Source organism: Aphelocoma coerulescens, chromosome 8, assembly GCF_041296385.1.
Source record: "Aphelocoma coerulescens isolate FSJ_1873_10779 chromosome 8, UR_Acoe_1.0, whole genome shotgun sequence".
NCBI lineage: Eukaryota > Metazoa > Chordata > Aves > Passeriformes > Corvidae > Aphelocoma > Aphelocoma coerulescens.
The window spans coordinates 14,095,388-14,120,282 of NC_091022.1; the positions used below are offsets into that span (position 1 = coordinate 14,095,388).

Genomic DNA, 24,895 nt, shown 5'->3' on the forward strand with positions numbered 1-24,895 from the left:
GATAATAGTTACCTACCTGACCACCCTGTGATCCACCCTGTAAATCAGACAAAAAATGCTTTAGACACTCACTGTTTGGCCACAGAATATTTTTGATGAAAACTATGATACTTGCTTAGGAAGAGTAAGAAGCAGAGGAAGTTATGCAATATGGATATAATTTCTAACATAATGAGCACACATTGCCAGTAATGCAATGGTAAATACTAGATGAGACATAAATCAAGAAACCTCAAACATTTAACTTTAAGTAATGTCTACTGCACAGATGAGTTCCACTTAGAACACTCTCTAGAGAATGTATCTTTTTTTCCCCTGTAGAAAACGTAATTTATATAAATTGAATTAATTTATACAGATTCCCCTGGTAGCATTATTACTTAGAAAGCTGTGACCTGTGAGATACAGTGGCCTCAAGGAGAAGGTTTTAAATAAAGCACTCAGTATTTTTCAATGTGCCCTCTTTAGAAGAGGAATGTAACTCCCTCCAGTGAAATTAGAAGAAATGTTTGTAGAAGTATTAAAGTCAAAAGTGCATCATAAGAACAGTGAAATCCTGAACTATTGAAGTGAGTGGGAAATTTTCCATTCGCTAAAATGGGACTGAAGCTTCATTCAAAACAGTCAAAAATGAAAGGAGAAGTATTATCTTTCAATGTTCTAGAAGATTTTAGAACAAAATTAAAGCATTTTCTTTTTTCTTAAAAAGAAATAGGTCCTCTTAAAAATATTAAAAACTATTATAAAATATATACCTATTTAATATGTAATTCTATCAAGTTCCAAGTTACATACAGTGCATTGTATATACTGTACTACATAATAACTATATATTGAAGCAACATCTAAGTTGTTTGCACATTTGTAAATATAGTATATATTTATATTGCTAAAACACAGTATTTATTGAAACAATGAATCTATCCAATTTTTCTGTTTCTTGTGAAAACTCAGTAAGAATCAAAAGAAATGTTGTGAACAAAAAGGAAATCATCTGTTGCTGCTTTCTTCCTGATTTTTAACATCACAAGGATGACTTCTTTAAACATAGCTGACATCTTTTAAAATAGTGGTCTGTAGAGCTCCAACACTTGAATTTGTAACAAATACACATGTAGCTGTCTATAATTCACTGCAAGAACTCAGTGAATTGTTAAACCAGTTTGTTTCAGGAACCTCAACTGGCAGTCCTAAAATATTTTCTGGCTTTTGATAGGAAAAGAGAGGCTGGCAAGTTCCAGCCCTGATTTAAGTCATGCCAGTTAAGGAACTGTGCAGCAGACTTCTTCTTTCCAGAATCTGGCCTTAATGTCCTAATGATTTAGATGTTTCACAGACATAACACTAGGAAAAAAAGGGGCAAGAAAGACTCCAAAGCCCCTGTGATACTTCTCTGTATAGGAAGATAGTCAGTTCTAATCTCAAAATTTGTAAGATTACATGGATTTCTGCAATATGAATCTGAATTTGGGACTAATTGAGTTAGTTTCAAAACTAATCGTGGATGCATCTTAAAATAAGAGGAGAAAGACCATTTACCTGGTGGCAGGGATTGCTATCATATGAAACACCCTGTCAAAAACCAAACAAACAAAAAAGTAAATGCCATTTTTCTTGCGAAGTAGTTTCCTTAAAATTTCTTATGTGTGAATTAATGTGAAAAAACTCAACATATAACTTTACAGAGGGTGAGTTAAATTTTATTTAACCCTTTAAGTGTGTGGCTTTACCCTCTGCCACTCTCATACTCCCATACAAGCATCAAGACACATGCACATAGATGATCAAAGGACTACTTGTGAGCCACAATGAAAGAGGTAGGTTGGTAATTGATGTCTCTCTGTACCATCCTAGTTCCTGTTGATGGGCAAAGATGAACTGTTGGTGGGATTTTTTGGAAGCAACTGTTACTGTTGGGTAACCATCCATCTAAATGTGACCATCAATCTCTTGCTAGATTCACCCACCATGCATTTTAGGCAAGGCTTCTGCTCAGAGCCATTCATTTACCTGTTTTGGGTATATCTTGTGATAACAGGCTGAGGAACAGTACACAGAAAGAGTTCTGCCTTGGTTGTCACCCTCCCATTATTACAGCACAGGTCTTCTCTTGAGAAGTCAACCCGTGACACAGCTTAGTGGAAATAATCCATTCTTCAGTGTGTATCAGTGTCATTGCTGGTAACTGTGTCCTTGTTGTAATGCTCCTTATGATGCTTTCACATGCATTTTCATTCTTCCTAACTTATATCAATCCTAATATTTCTGCTAAGTACTGCTAAAAATGTCTGTATTTATACTTATCTTTCATTCTGGTTGCTTTCCTCAATATATTTATTTAAACATAGGTTTACTATTGGCCTCATCCATGATCCTTTCACCTGGGATCTCATCATCAAAGATATTGTCTTTACACCATTGTAGACATACACAAGCTGAAATGGAACCAGGATGAAAACTACTAATTTAATTTTTATTCCATTTGAGCCACTCTCTATTACTATCATTTTCTATAGAAAATAAATGGAGTAACATCCAAAAATTCCCAAGCAAAGATTTTATATACTTATTGACTAGACAGATTAATCACTTGTCTTCCATGTAATTCTAAATGGGAACAGCCACTTCATATTGGTTACAAGGGCCAACAATATCAGCCTTTCTTGACCTCTGTGCTAGATAAGTCCATGTAACAATGAAAGCAAAAGATTTCAAACTAACAAACATTATAAATTATTAAAAACATGCTACTATTGCAAAGAAAGCTGAATCTAGTTTTCAAATAGTTTGGAGAAAAAATTCTTACTTGTCCACAACCACTGCTGCCACCATAAGAAGCAGATCCACCCTGCTTGGAAAAGAAAAAGAACAGCTCATGATCCAAATATTCCTATTCTTCATTTCACAGATATAAATTTTCAAGGGCTTTAACTGCCAGGCTGCTTCCAAGGTAGAAGACCAACTATATCCTACCATGAATTATCTGGTAAAGTACTGAGTATGTTGAATACTGTAGTGCATCAGAAAGCTGAAACCTGCATGCACTTCTTTCTACAGGGGAAAGTGCTGCTTCAGTGAGCTTATTGTTGCCAGAACCAGATGAAAAAAATTCATGAGACTTAATTCTAAAGAGTACTTATTATGTTATTTCAAGTAAAAAACGACAGAATTCTAAATACATATATGGCATCATCACATACATGCTGTATAATGACCAGTGACTGACTGATGCTTACCTGTCCATAGGAGCTGCCACCTTGAGGCTGGTAGCCCTGTAAGAAAGGCAAGGAGTCACTTGTAAACAGCTGTGTAAGTGCAGTCCTAGCACAGCTGAAACAGAATCACAGAATGCCAGAGAGAAAAGCCCATTTCCATTAAGGGTTCCTCTCTACTATGTTGTTTTTTCCCTCATGATATTTTAGTGGTACAAACCAAATCAAGGACCACTGAGAAGCACCAAGAAGGAAAAAAAGCCCACCCATGCCCCAAAGCCCATTTACAAGACAGGCTCCAACAGAAAGGCTCAACACATTTCAGCAATGAAGTCTCACCTGGCCATAGGACTGGCTGCCTTGGGAACCCTTTAAATAAAGAGAAAATAATTACCACCTTGACAAGGAGGCTTCTTTACAGAGCATGATGTTTATGGAACTAACAGCTGCATGTGGGATTCCCTGAAACATTCTTCCTGTGCCAAAGGACACAGAGCAGAATGCTAACAGCTGTGCCTCTGTGCAGCACAGTTTCCTATTCTTAGCAGAAGCCATGGCCCAAATTGAGACACAGAATGCCAAGGGAAACATTTCACTTCCAAAGTGTGCCAGTCTTGTCAGCCACAGAAAGGTCAGTGAAGAACTTTCTGCAGAACAGCCAGTTTGCTTACCTGGCCATAGGAACTGCTGCTGCCCGAAAAACTTGGTCCACCCTAAGACAAGGACACCCTTTGGTTACTTCCCTTTCAGTAAGGGAGCCAGCCTGCATTAGCAACAGCAAGCACCTACATCCTAAAGCCACACAGGGCAGTCTGAAGAGCCAGACATCTCCTGGCACTCATGAGGATGCTGCGTGTGATGATTTCACACACTGGCATTCCAGATCAATAAGTAGCACGTGCATAAATGTTGAGTGTGAGAACAGACAGTTTCAGAGAAAATGTCCATTAAAGTTCAAAATCTGAGGGATTGCTCAGTGCCTCTACAGTGCCATTTCTGAAATGCTATATTCTGACTGATGACTGACTGATGCTTACCTGGCTGTAGGAACTGCCACCTTGAGGTCTGTAGCCCTGTATGAAATTAATTATTGATACATAATTACTGTATTTGTGAAGCAGATGACTTTCTAACGTCTCTTTGTGGAGTAAGAAAGCAGAATAAGACAGAGAATGTACGGACTCTACAGCTTAACTGGAGTTATTTTGATATTTCTTATTCTGGAGGAATATGTGATCACACTGTTTACTGAACGACAATCATAGAGTAGTTTTACATCTGTCTCAGACAGTACTCTAATCCTATGAGGGTTTTCCAGGAGGGGACACAACATTTCTTACTATGTTTATTTTTCCTTTATTTTTCAGACACTGGGCTTAGATAGCTAATGCTGAATACTAGGTGAATATTGATTTCATATATTTTTATTTTCCATTGGCCCCAGTTGCATAATTCCCTTCCTCTGAGGGAAAATTAGGGTGAAAAATAATTTTTAAAAATTAGGAAAGAATCTTAGAAAAAATATAGGTTCATAAAACAGGAAGAAAACAATGCAACTCAAAGTTGGCCAAAAAAAAGCAGGTCAAATGAATTAGCCAAGGATGACTGTACTTAAAAAAATTTCTCAGTAATATAAAGTTACTGTGGTTATAATTTGCTGTTGCAATCTGCTTTCAATATAATCTCAAAAAAGTGCAGTTGTTTCATGTACATGCAGACCTGTGCCACAGCTGCCTGGGAGACTTATGAAGACAGGGATTACCAAAAAGTATTTGATCTTTGCTATCTGACACAGAGATCCTGACAAAATTCATAGCTATGTTAGGGCTGCTTTAATTTACATAAAAACTGTGAAGGGAGGTAAAAATTCATGAGTTGCAGGCTGCAACACCAAATCTTCATTCAGCTGAGAACCTGACCCAATGTTCTTTATTCCTCAACACTACTTCTCTGCTGAGAGCAAAGGAGGCAGCAAGAACTGACTATAAATTTGTATTATACCATCAACTGGAATGGGAACAGCATCAAATACACTATTTCTACCATAAATTTATAAAGTTCCAAACCCATGGAAAAGGTAAGACAGCAGCAGAAATCTAGGATTCCTGTATCCATCCACGAAAAACACAATGGTCATGTTCACAACAAAACATTTGAAATGGAGTCAGAGATATATTGGTTAAGAATTCAATGTGAATTGAAAAAAAATATTTTAAAATCTGCTAACTTTTCAGGACAATGACCTACACTTTCTCAAAAGTTCTATTCCAACCAACATTTACCTGTCCATAGGAGCTGCCACCTTGAGGCTGGTAGCCCTGTAAGAAAGGCAAGGAGTCACTTGTAAACAGAGCTGTGTAAGTGCAGTCCTAGCACAGCTGAAACAGAATCACAGAATGCCAGAGAGAAAAGCCCATTTCCATTAAGGATTCCTCTCTACTATGTTATTTTTTCCCCTCATGATATTTTAGTGGTACAAACCAAATCAAGGACCACTGAGAAGCACCAAGAAGGAAAAAAAGCCCACCCATGCCCCAAAGCCCATTTACAAGACAGGCTCCAACAGAAAGGCTCAACACATTTCAGCAATGAAGTCTCACCTGGCCATAGGACTGGCTGCCTTGGGAACCCTTTAAATAAAGAGAAAATAATTACCACCTTGACAAGGAGGCTTCTTTACAGAGCATGATGTTTATGGAACTAACAGCTGCATGTGGGATTCCCTGAAACATTCTTCCTGTGCCAAAGGACACAGAGCAGAATGCTAACAGCTGTGCCTCTGTGCAGCACAGTTTCCTATTCTTAGCAGAAGCCATGGCCCAAATTGAGACACAGAATGCCAAGGGAAACATTTCACTTCCAAAGTGTGCCAGTCTTGTCAGCTACAGAAAGGTCAGTGAAGAACTTTCTGCAGAACAGCCAGTTTGCTTACCTGGCCATAGGAACTGCTGCTGCCCGAAAAACTTGGTCCACCCTAAGACAAGGACACCATTTGGTTACTTCCCTTTCAGTAAGGGAGCCAGCCTGCATTAGCAACAGCAAGCACCTACATCCTAAAGCCACACAGGGCAGTCTGAAGAGCCAGACATCTCCTGGCACTCATGAGGATGCTGCGTGTGATGATTTCACACACTGGCATTCCAGATCAATAAGTAGCACGTGCATAAATGTTGAATGTGAGAATAGACAGTTTCAGAGAAAATGTCCATTAAAGTTCAAAATCTGAGGGATTGCTCAGTGCCTCTACAGTGCCACAGTGCTCCATTTCTCAAATGCTATATGACTAAAACACAGCTAAAATATTCTCAAATGGTAAATTACTGATGTGTACCTGGCTGTAGGAACTGCCACTCTGAGGTCTGTAGCCCTGTAAGAAAGGCAAGAAGTCATTTGTAAACAAAGCTGTACCATCTTAGCACAGCTGCAGCAGAAAAGTCCATTTCCACCTAAAGTTCCTCTGCACTATGTTCTTTTCTTCCCTCACATGGTTTTTCAGTGGTACAAACCAAAATCAAGGACTACTAGGAAACATCAAGAAGGTAAAAAATGGTCCATGCCCTGAAGTCCATTTACAAGCTCCTGCAGAAAAGCTGAATACATTTCAGCAAAAAGTCTCACCTGACCATAGGACTGGCTGCCTTGGGAACCCTTTAAATAAAGAGAAAATAATTACCACCTTGACAAGGAGGCTTTTTAAAAGAGCATGATGTTTATGGAAGTAACAGCTGCATGTGGGATTCTCTAAAAGCACAAAGTAGACAGAGCAGTATGCTAACATCTCTGCAATACGTTGTCCTATTCTCATCAGAAGGCACGAATGCCAACCTTGTGCATATTGAATATTTGTGATATAGAGTAGTGGGCTTCCTGTGGCCTTGATCCCTAAAAGTCATACCTACCCTTTTGAAACATTTTTCTGGTTGCATGTAGTGCTATAGAGAATATTGACAGACTTTTGCATCCTTCCTAACCCCAACCCCCAAGAGGAGAAACACTTAGACTGGCTTCATACTTCATACTTGAGTTCATACTATGAATATTCTCAAGTTTTAGTTTGCAATAATCTATGACGCCATTATTTGAGTATTTTTTAAATTCAGACAGTTTTTCACACAAGTAGCTTTAAGCAATCCTGGAAGACATTGCACATAGTTCCACAGTTATGATTTTTCATCATTCTTGATATGGCTAATCAACTACCCTTTACAACTTTTGGAATTCAAGGTCTAACATGCAAGGGATCTGAATCTATCAGTCTGGGGCTGATGGTGCAGTGTGAGCCTAGAATCACTTCCTCTCAGGGCCATGACCTTTATGCTCTGAGTGGAATACACTCATTTCATGTCAACCCATCACACACAGAAATACTTTTGTGAGCATCACAAACAAAAACAGTTGAACACCAACATCAGATGGTATTTTTATGAACAAAAGCCAGGGAAATAGAAATACCTGCACCTATGAAATCCATTTTTAAGTGCAGAAAATGATTTCTAAGTTGTGATGGCCCTGTTTTAGTGAAGTCTACAGGAATATTTATAATACTTTTTAAGTTCACTTACCTGAACATAAGTACTGCTGCTGGTTTGCTGTTTTTGTCCACTCTACACAGGAACAACAACAACAGGTTACTTAAGAGAAATTGCTTATGCACTAAGCCATTTCAAGGAGCAGCTCTGTCCCTCTCTCTACTAGGCAGTTTGAAAGCCACAAAGAGTTCATTACACCTTTTCTTACTTTATGCCATCTCCATGTGCTATAAGATGTATATAAAGATGCTACAGAAATAAAGTGTTAAAAGTATATATATATCTTGTTATAATTTTCTTAATGAAAATTAATTGTATAATACATCTTGGTGTAATATTGTGGTATTTGAAGTGAGTTAAAATAATTCTTCAAATGTATGACACATATTGCCTTTAAACTCATTGCCTTTAAACTTTGTGTTCATATTATGACCGATTTTTTTTCATGAATAAGCACAACAAACTGTTGACAAAGTCTTTGACAAAACAAAAATTGAAAAAGCTACAGTTACAATTTAATCTAAGGAAAAGTCACTGCAGAAAATATTTTGATTCCCACAAAGTATGTGGATTAAGAGAAGAATAAAATGATTTTTATATCTACACAATGAAAACAGTTAACCTGCGCAACCAAAACACTGTACATTTAAAGTCAGAAATTAAATGACGAGGAAATCTGATTCCTTTCTTTGCCAGCATTCATCACTAGCCAGGGAAGAAAATAATGCTATGTATTTTGAAAGTGATGATTTCCAAAAGACTAATTTCAGCTGGGGTAACGTGCTACTGATCTTTTGATGAAAGTGAGAATTTGTTGTTGTAGTCTAATGGACTAGCATCTAATGGACTGGCTAGCCACAAAGAGTGGGATGCATGCTAAAGTTGCTAAATTGCAAACAACCCAGAAAAATATGCCTGAATGATATTCATAATACTTTATGAGCATGCTCTTAATGAGATTGGAGTGTAATCAACTTTCCAAGTGCCTGGTTATCAAGAAGCAACACTACAAATACAGTTCACCTAAGCATAAACTGTAGGATTTTAAAAATGTAATTCTGGAACTGGGTGTTTCCATTAAAAAAACAGACACTTTAAATGAAAATGAACTGTGCAGGTTGCAATTTATATTTAATTTGATATTGAGTAACATTCAAGCTTTAGTTCTAGAATTCCATCCTCCTTCCTGAGCAGACCAAGATAGTCAACTTCTGCAATTTTGAAAGCACTATGGAATTTGCATACAGAGGTTTTCAGATTTTTTAAGTGTCAAAAACAGCTGCAATGGTCTTTAATCAGCAACCAGCTAAGATATCCCCTTTGCTGTAATTACAGAAGTGCCCAACTCCACCACTGTAGTTTGTGGACATCTAAGATATCTCTAAGCTATCCACATATATTTGTTCCCTAAGAGAGGAATTATTACTTAGTTTACCAAGACAAAGCTTCATTTAAAACTCAAGTATAATGGAGAAAAAATGTCTACCTGTACTATGATTCTTGTAGCAGAGCTTCCCAAACTCTGAAAAAAAATTCCAGAAACAAAGAAACATAATTTAATTGTCTTGTTTAAAAGTAATGCACTTAAACAGAAAATACTAAGTTGAACAATTTAGTTTATGAGAATAAAGGGAAAGGTCGTATGTGTTATGTATTGTGTATCAGTTCTTAACACCCAGCATTCAACTAGTTTATTCTCAACTCTGAAAGTCTGGGGAGGCAGACTAAGTAATTTTCTACTCTTAAATCTTCTGTGGAGAGCAGCAGAGCACAGGTTATGTGCACCACCTTTCTGCAGTACCAGTCAGCTTGGCTTTTCCAAATGTGGGGAGGGAAGCTAAGACATCATCATCCCTCCAACCTGTCTCACTGCCACTGGACATACATCAACACACACAAATCCATTTCCTCTTCCAGTCATTTGTTTGCTGAATTCTGGGGCATGAGGGACAAATGTAGAAGAGTGGCACACACCATCCTGAGACAAGTGGTTTGATCCCATAAGAACTATAATGATACTATAGGAATCACAAGAAAAAAGTAAGCGTACCTGAGGGAAGGTGTGACGCTGCAAATGAAACAGAAATATATTTAATTATTTTGTACAAGGGCTTGCCCAAACAGAATATTGCAGCAGAGAAAGGGAAAAAGGGCCCTTATATTTCAGATGCAATACACAATGGAATGTGAAAGAATGATATAAAAAGGATGGCATAGAGCAAATGCATCTTAACCTTTACTCATGTTAGAACAACATGTTCTATTAAAAATTAAACATCTATAAAATATTACATTATAAAAACTCACTTTAAGCACCTGAAGGCTAAACTTACTTTTAGTTCCAAGTAAGCAGAGTAGAATGTAATCATTTAAAAATGAGAATCGAAGTGAATTTACAAAAGAAAATTGCAGTAGAAACAGAAAATCAAAACTATTCAGGAACATAGAGTTTGCATACTTTGAGAGACCTGGTGTCTACAGCTAATCCATTATCTCTGCAAGAACTAACAGCAACCACAGAACCATGAGATTTGTACCTATCTTACAACAGGCCTTCCCTGGAGATAACTATACACATAGGGTAAATCCTGCCTGCCAAAGAATTGTCTCCAGGAATATTTCTGAAAAATTAAAAATGTAGATATTCGAAAGCCTTTTTGAGTCAAAATTATTTGTAGAAAAAATGTGTATTGTAGAGAAAAAACTGCTTACCACAGGTGGAAAAGGGTTGCTGTTGGCAACGACCACGACCTATAGAGAAACCAGAAAAATCTTTTTACTCACCACAGAGATTATTTAAATTGTTAAATATGTAAGAAAAGTGAAGAATACTTAAATCTATACATTTACAAACTCTGATAATAATGCTATGGAAGATCCCTTGTATAAAATGGTATTTTCATTAAAAAAATTCATTCACATTACCAAGAAAAGAATTATATATATACACACACACACATAAATATATATATACAGATGGTTTACACAAGAGTATAAGAAGATAAAAGATTTGCCCCAAACCACACAATGCCTCAGCTGTAGAGGCAGAAGCAGGATTTCACGTCTTGTACCATATCCCCTGGCCTGTACTGTGTGCCCTTTTTGATCTTCAACTACCCACCCCAAACTAGAAGATCAATTTATTCTGTCTTTATTCAGTGTTATGCTAAAAAAACCCCTTGATATTGAGTTAATTAAAAAAAAATATTAAGCCAAATGCAGTAACTGTATCTTCTGCTTAGGTGTTAATATTTTCTCATTAGAAGCTCTGCCCACCTCTAAGAACCAAATCAAATCATATGAATCAATCTGGCTTAAAACCTTGAGAAGTCTTGACTGAAATAACAGGAGTCAGGCCAAGTTATAACTGTAAGAATTCTTTTCCCTTTGAAAAGGAGTGCTTACCTTCTTACTGGAATCTGAACTGCTTGAAGGGACAGACTGTAAAAAATACAGAATCCATTTGTTGCTTAGTTAAATGTATGGCAAAAAGAGAAGTAACTTTAAAAAAAATAGATATAGCAACATACACCAAATATTCAACCCATCTGCTGAAGCTATTTCCAGATATGATCACTACTAAAACATTTGAAGAGAGTTTGCCTTTATCCCCTTCCACAAATTTAATTATTGTTTGGTAAATCTGGGCACAAAGGCTTAGCTTTTGAATACCTTAGGGAGCTAAAAACATGTCGGAAAACACAGTTACCTGGCCATAAGTAAGACCACTGCCGGATAAGGATGCACTCTGAAATAAAACCAAAAGTCAAATATTTATTTATACAGTAATTTGCTAATTATTAACCTATTTTCAATTAAAAATGAAATAAATGAGATTGACAATAAAAATTTGTCTACTAATCAAAGACTTAATATGCAAATGTTTTAAAAATTCCCAAATAATATTGCTCAATAAGCAAAATCCAAAGACAATTATTTTAACTGATAAAAAACATTACACAGTGAGAATTCTGACATTTTAGTAGGGTAACAAATTAAGAGTTTATAATAGGTGATATTATGTATACCTATGTGTACATATACACCCTTAAATAGAAATGATTAGGCTTTGAGGAACTGACAAGGTAGCATCTTTTAATTTTGGGTTTTAATCTCAGAACAATACCTTAAGCCAACACTATTTTCCTGAATATATTTAGGAAGACTTCAATAGCTCTACAGAAGAGAATCAAGTGCAATTTGCAGTAAGGAGATGAGTTAAGAAGCATAGTAGGAGACAATCAGGAAAAACACCTATAACCAGCTTACATCTCTGCAGGCTTGTTGGCCATATGCACCAGCAGCACCTCCCTAAGACAAAAAATAAACCAGTTATTTCTCATCATTATTTTCTATTTGGAACAGAGACGCCCACATCAACATTTATTAAATAATGCCACTGAAGGCTAGGAGTTACTATAAATAGAGTTATGCTGGGGACAAAAAAGAAAATGTAAAAATAGTGCTTACAGGGACACAGCCACTCTTGCTTATTGTGTAGACTACTCCACCCTGAAATAAAAACAGAATTCAATTATCTCCATATAAAAAGCTTGAATGAGGAAGACAGAAAAAAAAAATGCCATGCTGTTTATGGCATGAACAACTGTGCAGCTGGCAATATATATGTGCAAGCAAAGGATAAGCAAGTAAAGAGGTTACCAGTTCACTGTCATGGCCTGTAATAACTCTAATTTAGTATGACACATTAATAATGATCTTTATTTCATATAACGTTCATAAAATTTGTTACTGGTCATGAAACCTTTCAAAATTTTATTGAATTGATCATATTTTATAAAAAAATTAATAACTTTAAGTAGCTATATGACAAGATGAGAAACTCAACTCTTAGAAAAGACTATGTAATATATATGAAAAAAAAAAGGGAAGAAAACTAGTTTTTAGCATATATACCAAAATAATTTGTATTTCTTAGTATCTGGTAATTCCAGTTACAAGTAGTAAATATTGAATAAATTGAATATTACCAGGTAATTCACCAATAAATATAACTAGTAATTAAGAAGAAATATATCCTTGAGAAGCTCAGTTCAAGAAACTGGAGACATACCAGAAAGTATTTAAGAGTTAAAGAGAAAATAGGCATATTAATGGTAGTGAACATAATCAACTAAAAACCAAGTATACATTGCTGTGATTAATGAAGTGAAAGTGGTGAGAATGCAGACATATGTACCCCAGAAGTTTTAAAAGGCTAACTAAACAGTGATATCCCCAAATTTTCAACTGCATATATATTCTGGTGTTAAAAGCAATATAGACATTAAATTGGAACAAGCTGTTGAGTTCAGCAGAGTGGAGGTAGTTGAACTTAGCCCAGGTACAAACATACTGTTTACTGGATGAATAACTCTGCCTTTCTGGGATAACAAGCAGAGAAGATATTTCAGTACTGTACTAAATCACCTCACTACTCTGTAGTTACTGAATTTTAGTCATTCAAGGTTACTGAAGGAAAACATACAAATGCTGGAATTTAGAGCTCATACCTGACTGCTTGAATAGCTGTTCTGGGAGGAACTGGAAGGTCCAACCTGTAAAGAAACCAAATTGGTATTTATTACTTTGCTGAAAAATTACTTTTATATAAGTGATTTTCAGGAAAGAAAGTTCTACTTGGTGGGAAGAGAAAGAATGCACAAAGTAGTTTTCTATTACTTCATTCCACCAAACTGATACTATTAAAATTATTTCAGAGATCTTTCAAGACAAATAATCAAAACTGTGCCAATCCAGCTGTTATAAATAACATAATTCTGCTGCTTGTATCCTTTTTTATCTGACCTCATACACTTGATAACCATCACTGAGGAGGAGACCTACACCATCACAATCATTAAAAAGTAGATGAAAGATTTTACTGATATGACTATGCAATAACTAGCATATTTGCTGTTAAAAAAGCAAAGAAGAAAAAGAGGCTTCTTCACTGAGCTGCAAGTGATAGTTTTTAGAGGAAAAAAAATCAAATAGCTATATTTTATATCTAGATCATGATTTGCAAAAGGCAAGGTGTCAGAGTTGTTGAAATAAGTGACCTTGAACAGCAAGAAAACACTAAGAATAAAAAGAGAAAACAGAAAAAAGAAGACTTCTATTACAAAGGTACATCAGATTAGCTAGAGAGAATCTACAGAAGGGAATGGTAGCAAGTGTGACAACCCTTTAGACAGTTTTGGATTTTTAATCAACAAAGATAAACTAACAAAAAATTAAATTGAGTGATGAAGGGTATAAAGACATTTCTAGAAGCAACTTTTGACTAGGCCTTGAGATCTTGGGCAGTTAACAGCATGTCAATATCTTTGGAGAAAGAATATTTACCATGATGCATCGGCCTGTTGAGTAAGTCCCTCCACGCTGCAAGAAAGTACAGGTTCCAGTTACTGTTTATGACTGGTGTAAAAATATTACTTTAAACAGGAAATCAACTGAATTCACATTGATGGTCCCAGCAAAGAAATCAAGTGTTTCATTGCTGACAATACATTACACATTTTAACAATCTCATCTGAGAACTAATGTTAACTAATTCAAAATAAAAGTACCTTCAAAACTGAATAGAAAAATGAAAGCATAAATGTGATATTGCTAGGACAGTAATTTGAATGGTATAATATAATCCTCATGCTACAAGCGGGAAACAGTAGGACAAGAATTCTAAAAGTGAGGTAACTGAAAACTGGGAAATCAAAGAAAAATTGCTCTTACCTTGTTACATTCTAATTCTATCATAAGCTGTGGGGAAAAAAAAAAAAAGAGGAAGCATTTCCAAATTATTTACTGCGAAAAAAAAGGGCAGCTTATTACAGGAAAGAGGAAATACAGCTGGTGAAGTGGGAGATTAAAGACAGGTGCTCATTCTTGATTAGATCACAAGTTCACATAAATCAGTGCTGCTACAGACCAATACAATAGATTTGAGGAGAATTTCTTTACTTAAGCTGCCAATCATGTTTAATATGTTTCATATAAGCATAATTCTTGGCAGAAAAAATTTTACCAACTAGTTTCAAGAATATGCTACACAGTTACAGTTCCCAGGGGTTAGGGCAGCAGTTGAGAACAGCACTGTTCATCAGAAGAACAGTACAGTTCTCCTTATAAACAATTTGCTTTTTTTTTGCTTTAAGTTATGGATTGTTTTGATAACTAGATTATTACTGTCCTCATTTCTGTGGGAGAAAAATTATATTTACTTTATTTCTTCATCATTTTAGTAAGTGGATTAGGCAGTTAAATTATAATTATTGAAAACATCTAATGACTTTGGCCATCTTAGTTAATGAATAAATGACAACAAATGTATGTCTTATATCAAGCCAAAGATACTTTAATTACTGTATTAATTTCTATCATTCAAACAGACTCAAAACATACCTTCCTTTTACTTTTTCCTGTCGCATTAACTGACACAGAATGTATAGGTGTGAGAGTTTTGCTTTGAATTCCAACCCAAAAATTCTCTAGATTTTGAACCACAGTTGCACTAGAAAGAAAACAAAATAATAATTATTTTTCTATAACAGTATTTCAATATAAAATACTAATAAACTCTCCTGCCCCTTTGCCCCCAGCCAAGAATATCCACTCTGTTTTGGTTTTAAGTGTATACAGTACAAGTTGCACAGAATATTTTTCCTTATAGTGACATATCATCATCCAACATAATTTTGAAGATAACTAAAACAGATGGTGAGAACAAGCAGAAGAGGCATAGGCACTCTTTGAAGAAGCACTGACTCCAGTGAGGAGTCTCAGCTCAAATGTCCATAAGAATTGTCACACACTGACAATCTTTATCTATGATGGTGAGCTGATTCTCATGGCATTAACGAGTGGAAGCAATTGTGGTTTTCTATTCTTTTGCCTATTCTTTGTATTCCTCAAGATTTAATGAAGCAAGGGAAAGATGGCCCTATCATAAATCTGCACTTCAAACAATACAAGCTATCAAATATTTAGATATTTTCCAATATACTTCAAGCATGCATTTGTTAGAGTAGGTGGAATTTTTACAAGCTTCAGATCTGCAAAAAAAGTAGCATTAAAAGTAGACTAAGTAAGTCTTCTCCTGTTTCCAGAAGTTAGTTCATGGGTCATACACTTATTTTAAAATTTATATTAGAAGAATTTACATCAAATTACTATTTTGCCACTGTTCAAAATAAAAAAAGGTATAACTGAAAAGAGCCTGAACTGAATAGAGCCTGAACTTCATCTTTTCAGGGAACAAGTTACGTTCATATTGTTGCTGTTTTAATTAAAGAAGTCAAAGTGTAAAAACTGGTTACTCAAAGATCCATTAAGTATTGTGCTTAATTGAATTATTTAGATATATTAAGATCTGTAGGACAGTGTTTGTCTTTTTATCTTGACATGGAAATCATATTATTTAATGAACATAGTGGGAAGTTATGGTGAACTATGAAAAAACCCATGATGATGGCAAGACTAGAATATCAGAAATAGCAACACAGGTCCATCTCAACACAGAATTAAAATTTCAAGGCAAAAAAAAATTGAAAAACAACTATTTACATAAATTGAAGCTCTCTAGCATCCTGTGGAGCAATCCATGTTGTTGTAATTTTCTGTTTCACATCTGAGTTGGCATGACTTACTGCTGAATTCTGCAATTAAAAAGGAATACATGTAATTAGATAAGATGCAAAAGTGACTTTTACCTGTATTATAACAGGAACTGTCTCTACTACAACAGGAAACACTGATGTAGTTCTAAAAAGACCTAGGGAATTTCTACAATAGGTTCATATCACATATAGAGGATATATGTAGTTCTTGAGAAAGCCCAGTTTTTTAAACTCTACTGATGAAATAGCTTTGCTGTATAAAGAATGATCCCTACTTCTACTATTTAAAAGAAACCCAAGCTTCAGTAAATATTCCAAAGACTGCACACATACCGTCATGTTGTGACATTCCAAGCCTTTCGTGTTTGGATCTGTAATTTTAAAAGTACCAACAGGAACATCTCCATCTATTTCTCGAGCTTGTAGATTAAATCCTTTAAACCCAGCACCTCCAAGTGCTTCTAGAGTTACTGTGAAAAGAGATATTTTGAGAAATTTAAGTTTCATATACAGCTAAAACTGCCTGAATGTTTACCATGTAATTTGCTTCACTCCAAGGCAGAAGAACTGCATGTGCAGTAATTCCTTTAAGCTTTGTACAATTCTAAAAAACATTAAAAATGTGTTTCTTAATTGTAAGGAGAAAGCCAATAAAGGTAAAGGAAAAAATTTAGAAAGGCACTTCTGTGTAAAGTAACATGAAATTTATGATTTACTGACAATTTTAAAAGGAATTCTGCTCTACCAAATAAGCAGTGGCCCTGCTGACCAAAAGGTTGTTTATGTTCTGTCTAGTCAGGCCTACAAAGTCAAAATTGCTATAGGAGAAAGAGAATTGCATTTCCTTCTACCTCTGTTTTAAAAGAAAATATTAGCTTTCGTGTAAGGCTGAAATGCAGAAACTTTTTTTTTTAATGGATTGTAACTGGAAAGAGAGAAACTACAGTTTTGCTTCCATGTTCTACATTAAATATGAAAACTTAATATAAGCTGCTCAATATTACTCAAATTTTGTTACTGAAGGAGCTGAGAAAAATATGGAAGAGAGCAGTGCTTTGTGTGTATCAAAACTGACATTAAATTTCAAAAGGCATAACCAAATTTGTTATGATCTATTATAACTTTTCTCTGCTAATTCCCTTATTAGGGACTTTGGCAAACAAAATCAGAATAATTTTTTATGCACAAAGGTATGTGTCAACATTAAAAACAAGGGTAGATGAACTGGGAATGACACAAAAGTGAAGGCAAAGACCAATCATACCTCGATAATTTAGCATTTCCAAACACCTGCATAATTAGCCTTCCAAATGTCATCAACTTTCAGTCCTAATTCACTAATTTTCCCCAGGTGTTGCAGAAGCAATGACATGGAGCCCTTGAATGCAGGACTAAATGCAGCAGGGATGACTTGCAGGAGTCAGCACGTGGCATGTCACAGTGAAACTGCAATATGCTCAGTGGAAGGGGACCTAAAGCAGCTCCCTGAGACCATGTACTGGGTGCTTACAATTGGGAGCATGAGAAAAGTAGTGCTAAACGTAGGCACGGTTAGGGGGAAAAAGGGACATAAAAGGCAAGGTTAGTAGCATCTGGGATTCAATATTTTTGTCATGATAAATATCATTTAACTTGCTGAACAGTCTGCATATACTTAAATCCATCCATCATTTTTCTGTCAATAGTATTTTAAAAGTAGGTATCCATATTTAAAGAGCCCTCCCATCTTTGAAGGAGCTCTTCACACATGTTTTCCCAAGAATGGCAGCAGCAGCAGGACTCTAAGGCTTCTCCATTCTTCTCCCTATACATAACTCTCTGTGGAAGTACATCCATGCTACTAGGTTACAGTAAAACAGAATCCCAGCTAGGGAGTAATTACTTATTGTGAATAATGCTCTTTTTCAGCTACTGAGATCCAACAATAGACATGTGACAGGTCACAACTCTCTTCCACTTCCATGCTTCTTCTAGCATGAATGGCTAGAAAAAGAAGCATTCACAAGTTACTTGAAGTGTGGCAGCACCATGAGATGGCATCATAGTGTGGAGAAACAAGGCTGTTAAGGTGTGCCATCCAGAGAGCAATTTGGGATTAGGAAGATAAAAAGGGGTTTTAGGCCACCACAGCTCCACCTCCTGCAATTTGATAAAATCTGGGATACAGCTCTTAGAAGGATGACTCAAAATGTCTCACTCTTGAGTTGTCTCATACTGCGTCTTGAATTTTTATTTTCCTGTAAGATGACACCATGTGAAGAACTAATGAGTAGGATCCCTTTGTATTGCAGAGGCCTGATTCAAATACTCAAATACAAAGTTAAAGAGCAACTAATTATTAATCCAGTTTGGCCAGCTGTTCCACTTAATTTTAATTTTGTCACAAAAATTGCAGCATAAAGTTAGTATATATTTATTAGATGAAAAAAGAAAGAATGCATTTTCAGTTATACAAGTATGTACATACAGATATAAAACAGAAAAAATAATAATATCTCAGATATACATGAACAAGATTGAAGTTAAAAAATAAATTATCTAGAGTGAGAGGAAAATGGAGAAATTTTTATGAAGATAGGTAATTCTGGAAGACACGAACAAAGATTTTATGTCATTCAGATTGTTTACCTTGGACTTCATTTCCTGGCTCAAAGTTATCAAAAGATACAGCAATAATATACGGTGGTGCAGATGTCTGTGGTTCAGCTTCATAGTTTGGTAACAGGGAATCGCAATCAATTGAGCTATTTGTCTGCGGAAAACCAAGGATTCCAGGCAAAAATATTCCACAGAACAAAAAAACAAAGCAGGAGTGCCTCCTCATCTGTGGAACAAAAAGACAGTACAGTTCATAGTAACTTCTTTTAAGTAGTTGCCATTTTGAAAAATATCTGCTTTTCTCCAGGACAGGAAAAAAAGCAAGCTCAGAAAGCTGTACTTTCTTTGCATTCATGTATTTTGAAGAAAAAAAATTAAAATAAAATACTTATATGCACTGGCAGAGAAGTGCAATAAGAGATCCAAATATTATAATTTAAAAATACTGAATTATTAATGGCAGTTTAAATTTTCAGGTTACATGCCAGCAATCCATTTACTGCCATGTCTGCTGCATTAGACCTTAGAACTAGAGAAGTCTTTAAACTGAGTTCCTCACTGTTGCACTGGCAGATCTAGCTCAGCTCCTTGGCTATTCAAGAATGAAGATGTAATCCTTGCTCTCCCAAACTGTAGATATAACCATGACTAGCATGCTCTCCTTTGACTGCTTTCCCTACTCTCACTTCCAAGGGATGGTCAAGAAATCTAGTTAAATGCCTCGGAGTATTCTTAACGTTTTTCAAAATATTTGTTTCCTGAAGGACATAACAAAAGACCTCTGCAAAGTCCTCTGGAACTTCTAAACAATTTAAAAATACTAAATTACTACTGCATGCTTCCTATGGGTTAAGAATAAACTATAGCCAGTACAGAAATTAAAAAAAAATAACTGAGAGACAGGACTGAAGTCCAGTCCTCCAGGACTGTCTGTGAAGAAAAATTGTATTTTCTTTATATTTCACTTGTAGTATGGACATTGATGGTAAACTGTTTCCAAGAAAGAAAGGAAACATTTCTTAATAGTATTCTCAGGTGTTTAATACCAGATTTTACACCCCATGTTCAAAGTCTAAACATTCAAGTGTGGCACTACATAATTTAAAAGGCCATTACATCTTATGAACAACTCACTCTTCCAGCTACAAAAATGCTGATACAACAGTTAAATTTCCAGAGGTATTTAATAATGCTATTTTACATGCTGTCTGCTACAGGATTGCCTTGTGTGAGATTTTTTTAAGCATTTCAAACACAAGGTAAGAGATATGTTCAATTTGAACCATCTACCTGTGTATCTTAATTCATGCATGACAGTGTAAGATCATTTGGTTTTGTATGTGCTAATGAAATAAGTAACAGAAGCATCTGGGAGCAGGGGAAAAATATGCAGTTCCAAACATCCCTGTACTTAACTCTGAACTTCAACAACTTTTTAAAAAGCCACTGAGTCAACAAATAATAAAACAGGTGAGTGTGAAGTGCTGAAAGGTTTCCAGGCAGGATGATGAAGGTTTGCATTGTGTCACAACTACTCAGAGCAGCAACCAGGAAAGCGATACATGCAAGTTATCATGTCTTTAAGCAGATGAAGACTGTACCTCTCTAAAGCCTCATCAAAGTGTCACTTTAATGGATCCTGGTAAGCATCATGTTTTGGTATCAGCACGCTGGGTGCGGTTATCCGATCTCTTGTGATGATTTTGACGTGGCCCACCTCTAATTAAGTTTTAAATACAGCATGTGGGTGCTATTATATCAACAGATGTGGTAAACAGTGATTTAATATGAACCAGTCTATGTGCTGTTGAAATCTTTGTCTGACTCATGGAAGATGGAAAAAAAAAGCCTGTTTCTAATTAGACATTCTATTCCAAAGTGCAAAGCCCTAGTTTAGCTAGGATTGGAAAATTGTCTGGAGCTGCACTCTGCCAAGAAAGAAAGCCAGTCTGAAATCTTTCCTCTTTTTTTTTGCTAGAAAAGAGCCAGAAATACAAGTACAACATGTTGAAACATGGCTGAGATGCCTTCTCTTTGTATCAGCTCTCTGATTTAACGGTTCAAAAGGTATTCTAAGAGTCTCATCATGCCATTTTTTGGAACTAGCTTTTAGATGAGAAAGAGAGATATTAACATTTTAAAAAATTCCAAGTCCAGACTTGAAGCAGAAAACTTCCATGGGCTCCAGGTTCCAATATATACTCAATGCAATCATGTTACCTTGGATCACATATTTTACCTTTTCACCATGAAAAATGTAAAGAAACAAAAAGTAAATATTTATAAAATAGAAGCATAGAGAATTATGGCAAATAAATGTTATTTGCAAACTTCCAATTGGATATAATTATGAAAAATTAACTATATCCTCAGTTTCTTCATCTGATGGAAAAATTCTTAATACTTTTTTTATCACAGATTCAAAGCTTTTTCCCTATGAGTCTACATGGCCCTCATCTTTCCAACACCTGAGTGGTCACCTTAAGAATCCTCTTCCATATTTAGTCTAACATGACTTCAGGCCAACAATTAAATCCCTGAGTGCTAGTTAGCTACTGTGTTCAAAGTCTACTGGACTCAGGAAGAGACACTTTGGTGGTTTGCACCTCCAAAGCCTTGGGCAAACTTCTGAATAGAGACAAAAGTTGTTTTAAAAGCTTTTAAATATAGAGCATTTAACTAATATGATAAATACCTTTCTGTAATTTGAAAAACATAGTCCTCGCAAGTCCATCCTGCCAACAGTTTAAGACTAATTCCTGCATACCCCTTTCTATTCCATTCTTTATGAGTATTTTTCTCTTTCTCCTACACACTCCTGATGAGCCACAGACTTATTCCTTAGCCTTTGAGAATAAGTATCACCAGTTAGTGTGCACCCTGTCCACCACATCCCCAGCAACACACCTTATCGACCAAGTGCTGGTGCGTGGGCATCCTCGGGTCCCTCTGTGGTCAGTGTGGAGGAGCTGCAGCCGGGCAGCGCTGGTGCCCCAGCAAGATGAGACAGAGGAGGCGGGAGGCTCGGCCAATCCGTGCTGAGGCTGGAGCCAGCGCAGCCAATCCGGGCCAACTGTGCATCTGGCCTGGAAATTGGGACACCACAGGTGGGACTGTCCTGCCCAGAGCTGGCGGTGACAACACAATCCTCACAGGTGACTCACGCCCCTCTGACCTTTCTCAAGGCATCTGGCACAGGCAGGGCTTCTGAAGCCTGGTAGCCTAAACCAGTATGTCAACTAAAATCAAAAGAATTATGCTATACAAAAAACCCTTACTAATATCTTATAAACCATTCCTGTAAAATATTCTACATTAGTCTTATTAGTCTGTTACCAGAGAGTATTCTGCTGCTGGTTTTTTGCTTTGCTACTTTCTTACAGTTGGAGATGGAAAATTCTAATGATTGTCGTACTTCCAAGCATTTTCTCAGAGCAAAGAGTTAATGAGGATGTTTCTTCTCATGCACCTTGTGGGAAGAATTGAAGTTATTGTGACTGACCTACACTCAAAACTAAACTTTTTTTTTAAGTCTTCAGGATTTTCACAAAATCTCTACTGGAGATTGGGAGAAGTCCAAAGGCTGAATGACATATAGAATAGGATATGGATTAGCTGGATAGGATCTACAATTATTTGGCTATTATTTGTCAATTACCTGTCCAAATGCCTCTAAAATACTGACAGGCCTGGGGCTTTTACCATCTCCCTAGGAAACTAGTTCCAGTGCATGACCAACCTCTCAGTAAAGAAATGCTTCCCAATGTCCAGTCTGAACCTCCCCCAGCACAGCTTTGAACCATTCCAACACATCCTATACTAGACACCAGGGAGAAGAGATCAGCACCTCCCTCTCCACTTCCCCTTCTCAGGAAGCTGTTACAGGGCAATGAGGTCATCCCTCAGCCTCCTTTTCTCCAAACTAGACAAGCCCAAAATCCTTTGCTGCTCCTCACAGGACATTCCTTTCTGCCCTTTCACCAGCTTTGTTGCCCTCCTCAGGACACCTTCAAGGACCTTAACAATATGACAGACACACAGAATTCTGTGAATCTATGAGTCCATGATACCAGGAAATCCATTAACCAAAGACTGTTCATAAGAACCTTCTTCAACTCCTTAATGTTTGTGCATTTAAAATGTAGTTAAATTCAAAAGCCCATAGCATTTTAAGAACATTATCTATTTTTAAGATTCAGTGCATTTAACTAACTGTATTCTCTTTCAGTTAATTACCTGGAGTTAATGAGTAGCATTTTATTTACATTGTTCCATTATGAAATGCATTCTTTCCTATCTACTGCTATCCATTGGGGAAGAGATCATAATCTTTCTTCTCTTACTGTACCACCAAACTTACCATTAATACCAATGTTATAAATAGCAATGAAAAATCATGCTGCACACCACAAATGCAATAGCATACCAGCAACACCATCAAATAAATTACACAGTAAAGGAATGACAACTGCTCATACTAGAAACACAGAGCCAAAGAGATGGGATCTCACAAATGCATAATGCAAGACCTCCCTCACAACCAGCTAGGAGATACTGAGAGGTAACCAGAGGGATCAGAACTATTTCTCCAGGCTACTTTGAGCAGCAATGAGTACTCCACGAGTACATGATTTGACAGTCAGATAGATAAATGTCAGGCAGTGAATTGCTGTAATCTCGGTAATATGGTTATAAAGAAGCAAAGATAACACAAGCAATATGCTTTTGTTGGCTGTAGCACTAATAAAATACTACTCTGAATAAGCTGGTAAAGACTCAGACCATTAGTTTACAATGTGGGAGTTGTAAACCTGCGTCCCTCTTACACAACACACTGCTTGCGGTTTATTTCAAAGGAACAGTATTCCCACTGAATCAAACATAGGACACTGATTCAGTATTAATTTACCTGTACTCCAGAATTGCCAGTTTAAAAAAAGAGTCTTTTTCAGGTCTACACACTTGAAAGAATGATTTTGAGATCATAATTTAAATACCAATTGAACAAGTGGTAAACTCCTGACTCTAGTGAAACGATGATGACACAGTTTGCTATGTACTGAAACTCCTGTGCAGATCAACACTACGCTGTGTGCACATGGAATTCCCTGGTGCTTGGAATGCTTTCAATGCAAATTCCCGTGGGAATATTAGCCTCTTTTTTTAGATCTCTGATTGTATGTAGCCCATATGGAGTTAGCTGGTCTTTCTTTAAAATAATCACATTAGATTTGTGCCACCGACAGTGGGCCAATTCATTTTAGGAACAAGCCAGAGATCATGGCAGAGAGGCCAGAGTCCAGAACACTGAAAGGAAGAGGGATACCTACTGGGCAGTGGGTGAAAATTTTAAAGGGCACGTGATGGACACAGGGGAAACCAGCTACTCACCTAAGCAAAAGACTGTCTTCTTGAATAGAGGACTGAAAACCCTGGCAGAGTTTCCAGTACTACTTTGCTTCTACTAAAAGTTGTTTAAACCGAATCAGACAAAGCAGCTCACTTCCTTCTTCCTCACTGACATCAGGACCTCCAACTGCCTTCATGACCCTCAACAGCTTTCTGCTTGCTCTCTGCAACATCTGAGCCAAAGACTATTTTTGATCTGGCAGTTTGCATTGCAACTGGAAATGCTAGAAAGCCTAACAAAACTTCAGCTAATGCCAAACACATGTATAAATAACATGGTAAAATAGGTGGTGTTATTTTCATCAGGGCCTGGTATCCTATCTAACTGCTTTGATGTTTCCCATAGGTGACAGATACACCACTGACTCTTGGACTACGCAGGAGAATTGACAAACTCTTTGCTCAGACACCTCACATGTGCTAGACACAATGAATGCTGTAACAGTAGTCGCTCCAAAATTATTTCAGAGAAAATGTATATAACAAGCGGTCTTACAGATATGAAGAGCTGAGTTTATAACAATTTACA

General features: G+C 36.5%; 1 protein-coding gene across 11 annotated transcripts in view; it reads right to left on the reverse strand.

Annotated features, from left to right (window-relative positions):
• Positions 1-22,013, reverse strand: part of LOC138113801 (hornerin-like) — a 49,527-nt gene extending 27,514 nt beyond the window's left edge. For 8 of the 11 annotated variants that reach the window (XM_069022585.1, XM_069022589.1, XM_069022593.1 and 5 more), the window contains exons 1-28: positions 21,865-22,013; positions 18,988-19,183; positions 16,693-16,829; positions 16,307-16,398; positions 15,146-15,254; positions 14,477-14,503; positions 14,090-14,125; positions 13,255-13,299; positions 12,212-12,253; positions 12,011-12,052; positions 11,451-11,489; positions 11,147-11,182; positions 10,454-10,492; positions 9,792-9,809; positions 9,228-9,263; positions 7,775-7,816; positions 6,831-6,860; positions 6,544-6,579; positions 6,145-6,186; positions 5,813-5,842; positions 5,495-5,530; positions 4,250-4,285; positions 3,884-3,925; positions 3,552-3,581; positions 3,237-3,272; positions 2,807-2,851; positions 1,540-1,572; positions 17-37 (exon numbers count right to left, since the gene is read on the reverse strand). In XM_069022585.1, the coding sequence (XP_068878686.1) occupies positions 17-37; positions 1,540-1,572; positions 2,807-2,851; positions 3,237-3,272; positions 3,552-3,581; positions 3,884-3,925; positions 4,250-4,285; positions 5,495-5,530; positions 5,813-5,842; positions 6,145-6,186; positions 6,544-6,579; positions 6,831-6,860; positions 7,775-7,816; positions 9,228-9,263; positions 9,792-9,809; positions 10,454-10,492; positions 11,147-11,182; positions 11,451-11,489; positions 12,011-12,052; positions 12,212-12,253; positions 13,255-13,299; positions 14,090-14,125; positions 14,477-14,503; positions 15,146-15,254; positions 16,307-16,398; positions 16,693-16,829; positions 18,988-19,183; positions 21,865-21,894 (1,383 nt within the window). In that variant the 5' untranslated portion in view covers positions 21,895-22,013. The remainder of the gene's footprint in view (positions 1-16; positions 38-1,539; positions 1,573-2,806; positions 2,852-3,236; positions 3,273-3,551; positions 3,582-3,883; positions 3,926-4,249; positions 4,286-5,494; positions 5,531-5,812; positions 5,843-6,144; positions 6,187-6,543; positions 6,580-6,830; positions 6,861-7,774; positions 7,817-9,227; positions 9,264-9,791; positions 9,810-10,453; positions 10,493-11,146; positions 11,183-11,450; positions 11,490-12,010; positions 12,053-12,211; positions 12,254-13,254; positions 13,300-14,089; positions 14,126-14,476; positions 14,504-15,145; positions 15,255-16,306; positions 16,399-16,692; positions 16,830-18,987; positions 19,184-21,864) is intronic. The other 3 variants (XM_069022584.1, XM_069022586.1, XM_069022591.1) reach the window with 3 other exon arrangements.
• Positions 22,014-24,895: the final 2,882 nt, after the last annotated feature.